Here is a 17,669-nt window from a genome sequence, read left to right on the forward strand (position 1 = left end):
ATGTGTTTACTTTTATGAATATATGTAGTTATATGTGTGTATATGTGTGAGTGTCCACAAGTGTGTGTAAATAAACATGAATGTTTTCAATACCTCTACATGCATGCAATAAACTCAGTTGAGACCCGATCTTAGTCGAATAAAATTTTCACTAACCTGCTACTAACAAAATGTTGCAAAACGCTAAAATAAATGGTTAACACAAGATTTATCTTGTTTATTGATGATGCAGACCTGTTAGAGGGAGGGAGGAGGCGCTCATTATTATGGTGGTAACAGTGAATACGTCTCCGACGTTCCTCTACAAAAGGTCTTACGACAAAGACATATTTAAGGAACACAGAAAGAAGTCACAATGGAACAAAGGGACGCAGTTCTAAACAGAAAGTCACAATTTGGAACCATACAGGGAGTAATGTGAGGAATAAGTTGAATGGTTATAAGAAAAACAACACCAACACCACCATCAACAACAACAACGACTGTGATCCCTACAAAACTAAAGGGATAAAATAAGTAAATACCGGCAAAACACTTACTCTGAAGGTAAACTTGTCTGCCACAATACCCCACGTGATTCTTCCAAACGCGTTGAACAGTGATGAGCATGCGCCGACTGTTGACAGGAAGAAGTCATCGTTGATGAACGTTTGACCGTAAGCCTGTGGGAAAAACAGAGTTTTATTCATACATATATACGAGAGTATTGTAGTTCGCTTGAAGCATTGTCTATTGTTTATAAAGAATGAAAAGTTTTGAATGGTACAACAATGCACTATAATATAAACAATGGGATATATTCCTTTTGTAATTTAGTCATCCATAGTCTGATAATATTTCAGAATAAAATTCCTTCTTCAGATATTCTTAGATGGAGTCACACATACACATCGTTATATACACATACAAGCATACATACGTTTATATATATATATTTATATCATCTAGTGTCTCCTTTTTTTAAGAATGCATTTTTCAAGTAATTTCGCAGTTATTTCTAGCAGGCTAAGCTACCACATATAAACTCCGCCTTCGACTCGTAATATCACGATGTAAGTGAGCGTTATGAACCGTTTCAATCTGATTAGAAAGGAATCGTATTTTTCATTGTTCAGTAAAATAAATTTTACCACAAGACTTACCTTCCAAAGAGTTAACATAAAGGCAATCCCCTGTCCATTAAGTACGAAAATAAACCATAATTTGTAGAATGTCTTTGTTTTAAATAACCGTAAAGGCCGCATTATCCTCTCTCGACGACTGTTTGATCTGTAAATATATTGGGAAATATTTCAGTGAGGCTTCCATATTTTTGAATAGACTCAAACATCTGTTCGAAATGGTCACCATGGATTTTAGTAAATTTAGTAACAAGAATTCGGTGTAGGCAGGAACAGGATCGAACATAACAAACTAAAATATTTTTGTTGTTTCTGTTGTTGTTTAATCTCAAGTCAGTCATTACGAAATAGAAACATTTAATCAAAACATTCCAATCGTGTCCATGACATCTTTTCCAATTACTGTTAAAGGGTCTACATTCTCCTCGAGTTTCCTTTTTTTTTTTTCAGACCAAAGGATATTATCTGAGGGGAACTTGACCGCTATTTCTAGCACATTCAGTGACCATGTAAAGGCTCCATCGTTGGATCTTTGAAGATGCTATTGTTGTTTAATATGATCAGATATTAAAGACATCGAACTGGCAGAAACGTTAGCGTCCCGGGCGAAATTCTTAGCGGTATTTCGTCTATCTTTACGTTCTGAGTTCAAATTCCGCCGAGGTCGACTTTGCCTTTCAGCCTTTCGGGGTCGATAAATTAAGTACCAGTTGTGCACTGAGGTCCATCTTATCGACTTAATCCCTTTGTCTGTCCTTGTTTGTACCCCCTATGTTTAGCCCCTTGTGGGCAATAAAGAAATAAGATATTAAATATTGATCAGATATTAAATAGCCGTGGGCCCTTGAATCCCAAGCTATTGCAGTACATGGTCCTCGCTCTAAACAAGAGAGCTGGGACCATTGGATTCATGTAGTGATGATCAGTTCGGGGGCTGGTATAGACTAGTTATTTATTGGTATAGGTTACTCTAAGAAAAATGGGGAGGCGGCTATGATAGCCAAACGACATATTTAAACACGAACTCACTGATGTAGGGCAACAGAATATCTTCGTATCATTACAGTTCATATATCAAAAAACCTTATTGTCTGAGTTTCTATTTTATTCATGTCTTTCATTCAGACATAATAACACATTAAAGATCGCATTCTACATTTCTTGGAGGTCAAATGACCATAAAAATCTCCTTTAGCTCATTAGTGTCGCTCATTCTATTGTTGCTAGTTGTGGTGGTGGCTGTGCTTGGTGGTGGGGGTGATTGTCTAGTGGAAGGGGTGGCTGTGAATGTGATGCAGTTGTTTAAACAGGTCAGTCCTGAGCCAGATGAAAAATGAACGTTGTGCTTCGATATGAAATAAGGCCAGATATATAGAGTCTCTCCAATTTAGAAAGGACTAATTGTGATTTTCAAATCAAGATGAACCAGTTTTCCGCATCAATATTGTCTGTGAGTTATGATCACAAAAATGAAAACTCACGAATCATCAAACAACATCCTGTAGTCACCATATTCATTTCTACTCTAGGCACAAGGCTCGAAATTTTTGGGGAGGTGACCTGTGGACAAGATCGACCCCACTGCGCAACTGGTGCTTAATTTATCGACCCCGAAAGGATGAAAGGCAAAGTCGACCTTGGTGGAATTTGAACTCAGAACGTAAAGACAGACGAAAAGTCACCATATTTCAAACGTATAACTCACCAAATTAATCATCGTTCACCATTTTATGTTATTTTGAAAAATACTTTTCGACTGCATTTGTCATATATTCTTCAATCGATTAACACGAATCACGACTCAAGTCTACAGAAATTTCTGTGAACTCAAACGAGATCTTTGTTAAACATTCATTGTATTATTCCAGACCATTGTAGAATGGTATGCTCGGGTTAGAAGCGAGACTGGGTAGGTAGTACTTTTATCGTCTCAAAACAACAAAATAGATCTTCTCTATGGTACCTGCTTACAGACTGCCAGGTGGAACAAGAACTTATCAATTCCTCAGTTTGCTACTCACAATATCGAATATGGAAAACACTAAAAAAAATAATATGCATATGAACATCTGCCTTGCCACGTAATTAAAGATTATAACTGTATAATTCCAGTTGACATTCATCCGTGTAAATTCCTACATCCACAATATTGGTAAAATTTCTGTTACATATTCTCAGCACACTGATTTAAAGAACATAATAGAGTGGAAGGAATTCGCCCAAGTAAAAACTGGTAAGGCAAATTCAATTTCTTCTAATAGTTAGATTGAGGAATAAAATAGAAACTCAGACAATAATGCTCTTTGATATATGAACTGTAATGATACGAAGATTATTCTGTTATCCAACATCAGTTCGTGTTTAAATGTGTCGTTTGGCAATCATAGCCGCCTCCCCATTTTTCTTTGAGTAACCTATACCAGCAAATAACTAATCTATACCAGACCCCGAACTGATCGTCACTACATGGATCCAATGGTCCCAGCTACCCTGTCTAGAGCGAGGACCATGTACTGCAAGAGCTCGGGATTCAAGGGCCCACGGCTATTTAATATCTGATCAAAACAGCTGAGAGGTCTACATGGAGTAGGGGTAGATTTTTACATGAATCAACAACCTCCTGTGGTCCAAGGTCCCAGGTAAATCTACATCACGGCAAGAAAGTCAAAAGGGGGTAGCAATATCGAGCTCCCTCCTTCACCAAAAGCCAGTCACATAAGAATGTTCATTGAAAAGGTGATAACACTGGCGTTGCCCCAGCATGGTCACAGCCTTGGAACTGAAACGCATAAAAATATCTAAGGAACATATTTACATAAAGATCGTGAAAATAAGTGGAAGACGACGATTGAGTGCATTGGAGCTGAGGAAAGCCAAAGTTGACCTCAGCAGGATTTGATCTCAGAGCGTAGAGAGTCAGATTAAATATTGCATGGTATATTATCCGACACTGTTATGATTCTGCAATGTCGCCAGTTACTGGATAAATAGGGTTAGGGAGACATGTATAAATAGATGACTAGGGAGACTGGCGGAGGAAAGGAGAGATAGGCAGATAAATAAAGATAATTTTGTGGACAAAGCGAGAAAGAGAAATAGAGAGAGGAGTGCGGGCAAGAGAGAATAGTAAGAGGGAGAAGAAGAGGAAGAGAGCGGGAATGGAAAATAGGTGAAGGAAGAGAGAATGTAGAAGCAAGTTAATTTGACAATTGCAGAAACCATTAGAGAGATGGAATCGTGGAAACAATGGTAATCACACAAGTGAACAAGAGACCAGGCAAACAAGAAACACGATAGTAATTTGCACATTTTTCTACATTGAAAAGGGAGACAAAATGTCGGCTGCAAACGTAAGGAAGAGTCGTCTGCTTGTTACTTTCTCCGTCTAGTGACTGGCAATCAAAAACTTCAGCTTATTTCTTTTTGCTTTTTCAATGATAAAGAAGGAAAGTGAGTGAAAGAGAAAAGGTTTAATTGTCAAAATACATCGTTTGTTTTGCCAATCACTGACAATCGATTTGGTGGAGGAAAAAAGTGTATCAATATCATAGCATTGAAGTGGTAGGAACAAGTTCCTGCGAAATAGGTTATTTTATTTATTGATCAATCTAGTAATTAATTTGTGTGTGTGTGTGTGTGTGTGTGTGTGTGTGTGTGTGTGTGTGTGTACATGTTTGATCAGGGTTTTGATTCAGAAAGCGTGTGTCAGAACTGGACACGTTTGTGTTCTGAAAAAGTTGAATTCTAATTGTTACAACTGCAACAGCAACAAACACGACGAGGACGACCTTGCCATCAAGGTAATATTTTCTTTGGAAAACAGATTGTTTTCTTTCTAGACCATAGGTTTCATTTTAGCAGGTGACTTCTCAATGAGGTGTTTATTTTAGTATTTTCAGCCATTAATGATTGCATTTGTTCCCCAAGCTTATTTAAATTTGTAACTGCATACTTATTTACATAACTTTATTGCGACTGTTTCGACGCAATACTAAACACTATCATGCCAAGGTCACTTTTAATAAATAAAAACGATACTGTAATCTATCTATTGTATGATAACAATAAAAACACGTGTGTGTGTGTGTGTATGTGTATGTATATGTACATATACATGCACACACACACACCACACACACACACACACACACACACACACACACACCACACACACATATATATATATATATGGTAAACAAACAAAAGAATGAAGATGATGGTATTACATGGATATGTTAAAGGTTACGAGCGTTTCAATATCTAGTAGAATAGCATTTCATCAATTTTCACATTGGTTTGTACTGGCTTTTAGAGCATTTAAATGCAGTGTTCCCACGATCAAGCTTCTAGTGTCTGGACGTATTGATCGTCGTCAAGCAGGAGGAGGACGAGAAGAAGAAGAAGAAGAAGAAGAAGAAGAAGAAGAAGAAGAGGAGGAAAATAAAAGAAGAGGAAGAGACTGACAAGAAGATCAACAGAAGCAGTAGCAGCAGCAGCAAAAATTACATTAGCTAGATACTTTTTAAAGAGAAAGAAGAATTACTCACTTTCCGAAAATATTTCTGAAAACAAATTCCGGAACACTTAGTCGTCGACTGAGCCTTCTGAATTCCAGCACCAACCTCTCGGCTGTTGAGGGTCTCCGTCTTTGGTCGGCCGAAATATCAAAGTGGACTTTATGAGGTGCAACACCGGAGCTCATTGTTTCAATGTCTTTTTCAGCAACACCGCTGAAGCGTCGTTTTTTGCCCATTGGCACCATATCGATGGGGTCACCATCAGTCTCTGTTGTATTAGTATTAATATTATTTGCTAAAGTATCATGCGTTGTAATGGAGTTGCTAGTGTTAATATTCTCAGTAGTAACTGATGTCGTTTCAGGATTATTCTCATCAGACGCTTCGTTGATACAAACAGATTTCTTCTTCTTCGGCTTCCTAGAAATAGTCGGCGATGATCGTAGGTTTCCGAAAGTTCCACCGTCATTAAAATCATCGTCATCAGAATTATCGCCGCCATCACCCACGCCACGTTTATTACCATCCAAATCCGCCATGCTGCCGTCCACCTCGTAGTCGGGAACGAACGACGGGTTGTCATGTTCCGACTGCAGCTCATACGGAACTATGGTGGTCGTGGAATATGTAGAGTGGACCGTGTTGTAATTGTTGTCGTCGTCTGAATCGAGAGAATTTCGTCGAGAAGACGAAACGTTTTCGTAAGTTCCTTCTTTCGAAATGTTGATCGTCGTAGCTGGCAGCACTTCATAGGATCCATCGGAATTAGCAACACTTAACTCTGACACTCTCCTCTCGATGCTATCATCCAGCTTATTCATGGCGTTGATTGCCTCCAGACGACTCGACGCCCTTTGCTTACGTTGAAGATGACTTTGACGTTCCGCCAGTGAAACTGTCATACTCACTGTGATAATTTGTTCCTGAACAAATAAATGAATAAATATATGAGTAACATGTTGCGAACATAGATGTCTGTCTGTCTATCTATCTATCTATCTATCTATCTATCTATCTATCTATCTATCTATCTATCTATCTATCTATCTATCAATCTGTCTATATATATATATATATATATACATACGGTAATGTTGAACAGTGCGAACGAGTTTTCAACGCCGCATTGGTGGATAAATATTCTTTATTTGTGGGTTAACAAGGCTACCATTGGTTTCATGCCTGGAATTGTCAGAAACTATCAGGACTGACACATGGGAATTAGAACTCGTCTCCGTCTTGGATTAAAATGCAGCAAATTTACACGAGACTGTGCGGGATTTTGGAATAATATCATGTAGCTTCGTTGTATTCGCATGCAAGATGGAGATGAGTAACTACGTTCTATGTGGCAAATCTGATAATTGCTGAGAATTTTCAGCACGAAACCAACGGTATCCTTGTTAACTAAAAGATAAAGTATCTATCTATCTCTATCTATCTATCTATCTATCTATCTATCTTCTATCTATCTATCTATCTATCTATCTATCTATAGGAAATATATATGTATATATATATATATATATATATATATATATATATATATAATATATATATATATATATATATATATATATGGGGGAGAATGTTAGTAGTAATTTAGTTGGCGGACTTTGGCTGATGAGAAATCAGGCACCTATTTGGCGCTAAATTTCGAAACTGGTACCAGGTTGACCAGCATTTACTTGTTCTGACCCATTTGAGGTAAGACATTATTATTGTTCACTGATATTTTTTCCCATCATGTCTGTAATACATTTGTGACTATTCGGTGGTACAGAAGTAGTTTTTGATTTCTATCATTAGCGATATAGGTATTCATGTAGTACCCTTGTGTATATTTGTACTTATCTAAAATTGTATGTATATATTTTATTAATTTGTCTGTACGGCTGATAATTCGCTTACCACACGTGATGGTATTTTAATAATACCATTCCTATATTTATATATATATATATATATATATATATATATATTCCTAAAGGATGAAAGGTAAAGTCCACCTCGGTGAAATTTTAAATCAGAGCGTAAAAACGGACGAAATGCCGCTAAGCCTTTTGCTCGGCGTGCTAACGATTCTGCCTGCTCGCCGCCTTACAATGTAATATTTGATATAGTAAAATAGCAAAATTTACGAAAACGAAGTTTGAAAATCAAACCATGTTAGAATTGAATGGACTAATATATTTATCTATACACAATTTTATAAACCCTGAAATACATACATACATACATACATACATACATACATACATACATACATACATACATACATACATGCATACATACATACATATATACATACATACATACATACATGGCAAGAGAGAAAAGAAACAGGTGACCTAACTAGCGTTTTTCCGTTGTCTTATTACAGTACCCTGTCCATTCGGCAAGCCGTGCCCCCCACGCATGTTAAGCAAATGCTCTTCTATTGTCCTTTGTTTTGTTTAACAAAATACAATCACAATATTGTGTAGTATTGACAGTGAATTCTGTTGTATTACTTGTACGACTGCCGAAATAATGGCAGAGGATGCAGGACTTTGATACAATTCGATATTTTGACAACTAGTTACTGAAATTGGGACAATAGCTATTGCAGAAATGTGTGTGGTTAAATTGTTCGCTTTGCAACAACATTACTCTGGATTCAGTCTCACTGTTTGTTTGTTTTGTTTGTTTCTTCTCGATCCACGCCTGGCTCATAAGGGCCGGTTTCCCGGTTTCCTTGGCGTATAGGTTCCCCACCCGAACGGGACGCCGGTCCGTCGCAGGTGAGCTGCAAGTTGCAGGAGGAAAGAGTGAGAGAAAGTTGTGGCGAAAGAGTCAGCAGAAGTTCGCCATTACCTTCTGCCGGAGCCGCGTGGAATTTAGGTATTCCGCTCATAAACACACACATCGTCCGGTCTGAGATTCGAACCCGCGATCCCTCAACTGCGAGTCCGCTGCTCTAACCACTAGGCCATGTGCCTCCACCAGTCTCACAGTACATCACCTTAAACATTTGTCTCCTCTTCTTTTGAATGAGAGTACCTGCTCGTTAATCTATCAGGAACCGTTTCTATTATTGGGTGCTAGAGAAACATTGGTTACTTTGAATGGATTCCATTCAATTACAAATAATCGTAAAAGGCTTTCTGTCTAATTATATCTTCCTTCTTTCCTCCCGACAGTCAAGAGTCCCTTAAAATGGTTATCAATGTCATCCGTCCTCTTCTGACTAACTCTTATTGAACAAAAATTGATGTCTTTAATTACTTCATCAATTTAAGAAAGTTTATTGATTTCAGTCGTCTATCTGTGACATTCTTCAACGTTTGCCTAACCAATACACATAAAGACAGACGGAATGTCGCTAAGTAGGCGCAGGAGTGGCTGTGTGGTAAGTAGCTTGTTTACCAACCTCGTGGTTCTGGGTTCATTCCCACTGCGTTGCACCTTGGGCAAGTGTATTCTACTATAGCCTCGGGCCGACCAAAGCCTTGTCTGTGAATGTGGTTGAAGGAAACTGAAAGAAGCCGGTCGTATATATGTATATATGTATGTGTGTGTATATGTTTGTGTGTCTGTGTTTGTACCCCCAACATCGCTTGACAACTGATGCTGGTGTGTTTACGTCCTCGTAACTTAGCGGTACGGCAAAAGGATCGATAGAATAAGTACTAGGCTTCCAAAGAATAAGTCCTGGGGTCGATTTGCTCGACTAAAGGCGGTGTTCCAGCATGGCCGCAGTCAAATGACCGAAACAAGTAAATGAGAAATAAAAGAGAAAGAAGTATTTTGTCCGGCGTGTGGTAACGGTTCTGCCAGATCACCGCCTTGACGTAGAGAGAGATTACGATTTATTAATTTAACATGATTAGCATAAACACTTTCTCTCTCTTCGTACGCACAAGCATAACTAGATGTTCACACACACATAGACAGAGAGAAAGATAAAAAGAAAGAGGGAAGGAAAGAATGAGGGAAATATTCAAACGTCTGATGTCAAATAAGTCAGTGATGAATCAGTGACGCCAAATAGGCGGTGCCAAGTAAGCAGCGCCAAAACGGCTGTGCCAAAACATCTTATAACTACATAGTCATAGACACATTTGCATCCAGAGGGAGGAAGGGAGAGGAAGGACTGCGAGAGGGTAGAGAGGGAGAGGAGGGAGAGAAGGGAAAGAGAGGATAGGAGGGAGAGAGGTTAGAGAGGACAGAGGGGGAGGGAGATAGGGGAGAAGGGGGAAGGGAGGAGGAGAGAGAGGGTAAGGGAGAGAGGGTAGGGGAGAGGAAGGAGAGAGGATAAGGGAGAGAGGGGAGAGGAGAGATAGGAATTTAGAGAGGGGTGGGAGAGAGGGAGTGAGAGAGAAGAGAGGGAGTGAGAGAGAAGAGAGGGAGTGAGAGAGAAGAGAGGGAGTGAGAGAGAAGAGAGGGAGTGAGAGAGAAGAGAGGGAGTGAGAGAGAAGAGAGGGAGAGGGAGTGGAGGGAAAGAGAAAGAGAGGGGAGGTAGAAAGGCGAAGAGGTTATATTTGAAATTTAAGAATTCTTGCACGTTTCTTCTAATAAAGGAACTGACCTTTTTTTTAAGTTTCGGTCTTTTTAACAGCAAAACCCCGATCAGCTGCATGGAAGCATAAACGGAGCCCAACATCCAAAAGATGGCCGGTACACGGTCGAGGATATCGGTCTGCTGGAAATATCTAAATAAAAAAATACAGGAATCGGTTAATATAAACTTACACACAGACACACACTCACATACACATATGTATACATAATATATACACACATATATAATACATATATATAATACATATATATCTAAGTGCATACATTCATACACATGCACAGACAAACAAAAACATTTTCAAATGATTGTTCCGTAGCATATTCACCATCTACTTCAATTTCTGTTTGGCGTTTTGTTTAAATTTTGTGTTGAATAAAATTTATTGAAAAAAAGCTGCAATAATTATATGACTCCATTATAATATATGACTCCATTAAAAAATAAATAAAGCTGAGTTGCCTTACCTTTCTCCACTGCTACTCTCTAATGTAGGAGAGTCGTTGTTTGGGTTCAGAATGGCAGTTATAGCTTGGTTGAGGATGAATGCCCCAGCGGCGAAACCAGAAACCACAAACCCACTTGTAATACCTCGCTTCGAATCATTCCACTGAAAGAATGCAAGAAAAGAGAAGAAAAAAGAAATAACAAAAATATTGAATTCCACCGAAATGAGACGAGAATTATAAATATATTTCTTTACTACCCACAAGGGGCTAAACATAGAGAGGACAAGCAAGGACAGACAAAGGGATTAAGTCGATTACATCGACCCCAGTGCGAAACTGGTACTTTATTTATCGACCCCCGAAAGAATGAAAGGCAACGCAGGAATGGTTGAGCGGTAAGACGTTTGCTTGCCATCCACATGGTTCCGGGTTCGATACAACTCTGTGACAACTTGGGCAAGTGTCTTCTACTATAGCCTCGGTTTGACCAAAGCCTGGTGAGTGGATTCGGTAGGCGGAAACTGAAAGAAGCCCATTATGTGTGTTTGTGTCCACCAGCGCTACCACCACCACCACCACCACCACCACGACCTGTTTGAGACCGCGACCTGTTCACTGATAAAATTCTGTGCTGCATCAAAATTTTGACGCAGCACAGAAATTTGTCAGTGAACAGGTCGCGGTCTCAAAGCGACGAAAATATTTTGACAAATTAAATTTAAATGTTGAAATGAATCTAACGGTTTTTGTGTGTTTCTTAAATGGCTTATAAACACCTTCCACACTGCAATTGTTTTTGTTTTTTTTAGTTGTAGCGAAAAAACGGTTTCAGCTGTCACGGAGGGATTCGAATTCGTTTCATAACAATGGAATATTGGCTGATGCAAAAAAAAAAAAAAAACAGCAAAATTTCGCCCGGCGTGCTAACGTTTCTGCCAAGCTCGCCGCCTTGTTTTTACAATGAATTAACACTTTGCTTCTCATAATCTCGGGGGTCGATAGAATAAGTACCAGTTGTGTACTGAGGTCGATGTAATCGACTTACCCACCCGGTTGCTGGCCTTGTGCAAAAATTTGAAACCAATATAAAGCAGTATTAGTATATGGGACATCGTTAGCATCAAAATGTGACAGTATTTGGGAAGCAGAACAACGTTATTCCTAAAAATATGGGATAACGTAAGCATGAAAATACTGGAGCATCACTAACATGAAAGACACCGAGTATAAACATCAACACGTGCCAATAAGTTGGGACAATTAAGTAAATTTTTGAAGTAACTCTATATATGTGATATTTTGATTCTATGAATATTTCATGTTCAGCAAATTATTGCTCTTGTTGTTGTTTTACTTTCAGTTTTCATCAATATTTTATAGTATTTAACTCACCAACAAAATTCTCACGATTAGACATTAGAGCTAAACTTTACACGAGTTTAGATGCAACGAAATATTTGTGCGTTATACACAAGAAAGAGATATCTGTTCGATATTCATTAATTATACATTCACGCCACTAAATTAACAGGTAGCACCATTAAATATTAAACTATTCCGAAATCGTTTGATAGCTTTGAATTTTAATTGAGTCAGTGGGAAAATAAATTAACTCTTTCGTAATCTTTCCGCATTATTATATAAAAGAATTAATGTTTATATACCTGGATAAGGTGTTGACAAAATACAAGACAGGATAGGGTATATGGTGTAGGTTCCTGATGGTTAGTTGTACTTTTGTATCGTTATTATGCCTTTAACGCTTTAAGGCCGGGTATAAATAGCAAGTCTTTTCGTGTAAGACGCAAAAAATATGGGGGGAAATGGATGATAATCAGTTTATAACGCAAATGTGGCTTATATACACCCGTCTTCTTCACAATTTAGCAGTGTGTCAATAGGCTACACTCGTCCTCAGCGGAAAAAAAGCATGTTGTGTCAATAAGCTTCAGCCGACCTTAAGGATTAAAATAGATGCAGACAGGAAACTCAGGTTTTCTACGCCTATACACTTCTCAATTTTGGCTCCAGGAAATTTGGTTATACACACCGTTGACCGCATTATTATATATACTTCGCTTCTGCTGTCGTGCGAGAAAGCTTCAGCGGTCTTAAAAGAATTATTTTATAGAGGAGATCACCCTTTAAGTATCTTTAAAGGTCACCCTTAAAGCATACACAGAATGAAATATAGAAGAGGCCGGTCAGTCAAAGCAAAGATTTTCGACTCGAAGATAAAACAGCCAGATGTGTTGTACATCGATGGTTCCTTCTTGATACAAACCCATCCGTAAAAATGGCTGGTCCTGTTGTCAGGGAAATAACAGAATAGCTGGGGTCCCTTCAGCAGTATTTTGGAAGTATTTTGAATGTTGCATTCATGTTGAAAGAATAGATCAAGTGTTGAAGATCAAATGTCGGAGATTAAATGTTGAAAGAATAGATCAATTGATTTATTCCTTCAACATGAACGCAACAGTCAAAATTCTTCCAAAATATTACCTGGATTTACCTGTGATTATACTTAAGGACATGTACCTTCACGGAAGTACGGACCAACGTCCATACTCTCTGGAAAAAGATGAGCTGTGAACTTTATTCTCCTCTCTGTGTTCTTCTTTCGACTGCTTTACTCTTTATTCTCCTTTCTCTTTACTCTTTATTCTCCTTTCTCTTTACTCTTTATTCTTCTATCTCTTTACTCTTTATTCTCTTTCTCTTTACTCTTTATTCTTCTATTCTTTATTCTTTACTCTTTATTCTATTAATCTCTTTATTCTTTACTCGTTATTCTTCTATCAACTGCTTTACTTTTCTTCTATCTACTATTTTATTGCTTTGTAAACTATGAATTCCCTGCCTAGAACTTTCATACATACTCACCCTGTCTCTAATGACGGAATATCCAGTGTATGACGATGCTAACCTATCATTTGGAATATCGCAGAAACAGCTGTAAGACATCCAATAATTAATTAATTGATTAATTAACTAATTGGTTAATTACCTCAGATTCACCATACTCTAATTTTATATTCTAAATGATTTGAGATACTCGTCCTGTCTTGGTGTTTTGGGCCTTTTTCCTCTAATATATACATACATATATATATAAATTAGAGAAAAAACCCACCTTTTATCAATTCAAAATGAAAAATTAAATTACACCATCTAGAAAATTACATATAATAGAAATATTAAATATAAGATAAAAAATAATATATAAATTTCTAATTTATATATATATTATATTTTGTGAAATTTGATTTAGTATTTCTAAACTGAATTTTTCCCTGCAAGTTTGGAATAACATTCCCTCAAATTATTATCATATATATATATATATATATATATATATGTGTGTGTGTGTGGTGTGTGTGTGTGTGTGTGTGTGTGTGTGTGTGTGTGTGAATGTATGTATCCATACATGTGTGTATGCGTGAGTGTGTGCGTATGTGTGCATGTGTGCGCGCGCGCGTGTGTGTGTGTGTGATGAAACGCTGTTAACTCTGACCACAAACCCCAACCCTAAACAAGAATAACTCTTTACCAACTGAGTTGATGAATAGCTGTTGTTGTTGTTGCTGCTGCTGCTGCTGCGCTCTTGTTACAGCTGCTGTTGTATAACCTGATGTCAATTCTATTCCACAATACTTATTTCTTTACTACCCACAAGGGGCTAAACACAGAGGGGACAAACAAGGACAGACAAACGGATTAAGCCGATTACACCGACCCCAGTGCGTAACTGGTACTTAATTTATCGACCCCGAAAGGATAAAAGGCAAAGTCGACCTCGGAAGAATTTGAACTCAGAACGTAGCGGCAGACCAAATACGGCTACGCACTTCGTCCGGCGTGCTAACGTTTCTGCCAGCTCGTCGCCTTTCTATTCCACAATACCAATCACCAAAGCATTCCAGCACCAACATTTTTCTTTTTACCATACACAGTGGGTCGACGACTACACTATCAAACTAGACATCTTATTAAGAGAGTAATTTGTGATTTGACGTAGATTTAGCTGCTATTTCTTCTTAATCGAGTCATCTCACACACACGCACACAACTTTGCACAAATCTAGACATAATGACATTTTTTTCTATGACTTGTAGACTTGTTATTTCCGAATAAACTAATGAAAGAACTTAATGAACAGGGTGTTCCCCATATTTCGTCCCTAATAATCAAACCAGAGTTGTGTAAAATCAATATCTTCTCGACGCCCCATTGTGTCATATATTAAATTTTAGTGTTGATATTAAGAAGCCATCTTTAATTAAGTCAGCCTCGTTCTGAATTACGAACGACACAATGACGTCATGCATGACCCAGATTTTATCTCGTGTGAATGACTTCGAAAATTCTAGAAAGAACTTTAGCTGCTTTGATGGCTTATATATATGACTTAGCAATAAGGCGGCGAGCTGGCAGAAACGTAAGCACGCCGGGCGAAATGCGTAGCCGTATTTCGTCTGCCGTTACGTTCTGAGTTCAAATTCTGCCGAGGTCGACTTTGCCTTTCATCCTTTCGGGGCCGATAAATTAAGTACCAGTTACGCACTGGGGTCAATGTAATCGACTTAATCCTTTGTCTGTCCTTGTTTGTCCTCTCCGTGTTTAGCCACTTGTGGGTAGTAAAGAAATAGGGATTTCGTCTGTCGTTACGTTCCGAGTTCAAATTCCGCCGTGGTCGACTTTGCCTTTCATCCTTTCGGGGTCGATAAATTAAGTACCAGTTATGCACTGGTACGCAATGCTCACCTGGTACTTATTTTATCGACCCCAAAAGGTGGAATTTGAACTCACAACGTAAATACGGACGAAATGTCGATATGCATTTTGCCCATTTTGCTAGCTCGTCGAGTTAGAACATGGCGATGATATTGATTAATAATTTAACTACATTCTACTATAGACTCGAACCGACAAAAGCCTTATGAGTGGATTTGTTGGACGGAAACTGAAAGAATCCCGTGTGAGTGTGTGTGTTTGCCTACCACCACTACTTGACAACCTGTGTAGGTATGTTTACATCCCCGCAACATAGCGAAATTTCTAACCTGGGTTCTCATTCCTAAGGTATTTTTCGATGGAGGGTATATCAGCCGAAACTTGTTAACAACAAAGATGAGAACAAATATCCGTCAAATGTAAAGAATGTAAATAATGTACATAATTCGTCATCTCTCAAATATAGAACTAAACTATTAGTAGTTCGTATCCTGGAACTGCGCACATGAAATATTTGTTTCTCACTAGATTGAGTACCTTGTTTCTCGATCTTACCTTAACGGTACAGTAAACTAAATCGATAGATAGATGCTCCAGCATGGCCTCGCCACATATATTTAATCACTAACCAAAGAACGTAACTCAGTAAGTACTGTTACGTTTAAGATGTGAATGAATACAAATTTTGAATACAATTTTGTACATTGTCGTGGCGTATTATTAGAACTGTTACCTCTTTTGTCGTAGCAGCTTTGTGAAGATTACGAGGACAATGGTGGACTTATATAATAATGCGTTTTTATGTACCGTAACAGAGTTTGAATATAATCTACGTAGAAACCATTCAACAGGACGACCTTCAGTCGGAGACAACAAAATTCCTGTTGTCGGAGAATCATTAGAAATGTGATATTAAGTAAGAAAAGAAATCTATGGGGACACGGCAGAATTTTCTGAATATTACTTAATACAAACGAACCACAAGGTGTTACAATAGCCATTTACTATCTTGATTGTTCTACAATACGTTTATTATGGATTCGAAAGTGTTACAGCAAACCACGAGGTGTCCAGTCCTAAGAAGTGACAGAAATAGCCTGAAACCAGGACTGGTTTACTGGTCTTGTCGCTAGGAGATGGTAGAGGTTCGCTCCCCTGCTCGCAATTTCATCGGATACAGCTGTGTATCGTTAGCCTGCTAAAGGAGAAGTCTTCTTGGGGTTAAAAAATCGCAGGAGAGTCTGCTCGAATGGACAGCCATGTTAAAGTGGCTACGAATATTACTTGTGAAAACGGAGTGATCACGACCAGAATAATTCTGATCACAGGTCAGCTGAACTACAACAGCGATTGTCGTATTCACGTTCGAATTAGCCCCAACGTGTAAAGACTGAATATGCAAGTCATCGTTCTGATTTCCGCAGTTTATTGTGCACCCAACCACATGGTTCCGGGTTCAGTCCCACGGCATGGTACCTTGGGCAAGTATCGTCTACTATAGCCTCGAGCCGACCAAAGCCTTATGAGTGGATTTGGTAGACGGAAACTGAAAGAAGCCCGTCGTATATATGTATATATACGTGTGTGTGTGTGTGTATCTGTGTGTCCTATATATGCATATATATGTATTTGTGTGTCTGTGCTTGCCCTCCCACCATTGCTAGACAACCGATGCTGGTGTGTTTATGTTCCCATAACTTAGCGGTTCAGCAAAAGCAACCGACAGAATAAGTACTAGGCATACAAAGAATAAGTCTCGGAGTCGATTTGCTCGACTAAAGGCGGTGCTCCAACATAGCCGAAGTCAAATGAATGAAACAAGTAAAAGAGTAAAAGTGATACATGTCTACGTGTGGGGGGGGGGGGCTTGTGTGTGTGTGTGTGTATATATATATATATATATAACGGGAAGCTTTATGAAAATAAACAAAAGACGAAGGCAGGTGGAAAACAAACGAACAATTGTATTAGTATGGCGCTCAGGAAATATAATTAAACAAGATATATATATATATATATATATATATATATTATATATATATATACATGGTGAGTCCTCAGTACTCTGTAAGGAGCATAGGGCCGGTTTCCCGGGTTTTATTGGCGTAAATATATTCCTCCCCGGACTGGACGCCGGTCAGTCGCAAGATTACTGATTTTGGCCAGCTGAGTGGACTAAAGCAACAGCAATATGAAATGAAGTGTTTTGCTCAAGAACACAACTCGTCGCCCAGTCCAGGAATCGAAACCACAATCTTACAATCATAAGTTCAACACCTTAACAAC

General features: G+C 38.4%; 1 protein-coding gene across 1 annotated transcript in view; it reads right to left on the reverse strand.

Moving 5' to 3' along the window:
* The window catches only part of LOC115210562, a 22,099-nt gene extending 7,219 nt beyond the window's left edge, over nucleotides 1–14,880 (reverse strand). Inside the window, exons 1-7 of the mRNA XM_029779164.2 lie at nucleotides 14,843–14,880; nucleotides 13,532–13,601; nucleotides 10,667–10,809; nucleotides 10,209–10,332; nucleotides 5,669–6,561; nucleotides 1,143–1,269; nucleotides 540–662 (exon numbers count right to left, since the gene is read on the reverse strand). Coding sequence (XP_029635024.1) covers nucleotides 540–662; nucleotides 1,143–1,269; nucleotides 5,669–6,561; nucleotides 10,209–10,332; nucleotides 10,667–10,809; nucleotides 13,532–13,601; nucleotides 14,843–14,880 — 1,518 coding nt within the window. The remainder of the gene's footprint in view (nucleotides 1–539; nucleotides 663–1,142; nucleotides 1,270–5,668; nucleotides 6,562–10,208; nucleotides 10,333–10,666; nucleotides 10,810–13,531; nucleotides 13,602–14,842) is intronic.
* Between the last annotated feature and the right edge of the window lie 2,789 nt (nucleotides 14,881–17,669).

The sequence above is a fragment of the Octopus sinensis genome, linkage group LG4 (assembly GCF_006345805.1).
Source record: "Octopus sinensis linkage group LG4, ASM634580v1, whole genome shotgun sequence".
Classification (NCBI taxonomy): domain Eukaryota; kingdom Metazoa; phylum Mollusca; class Cephalopoda; order Octopoda; family Octopodidae; genus Octopus; species Octopus sinensis.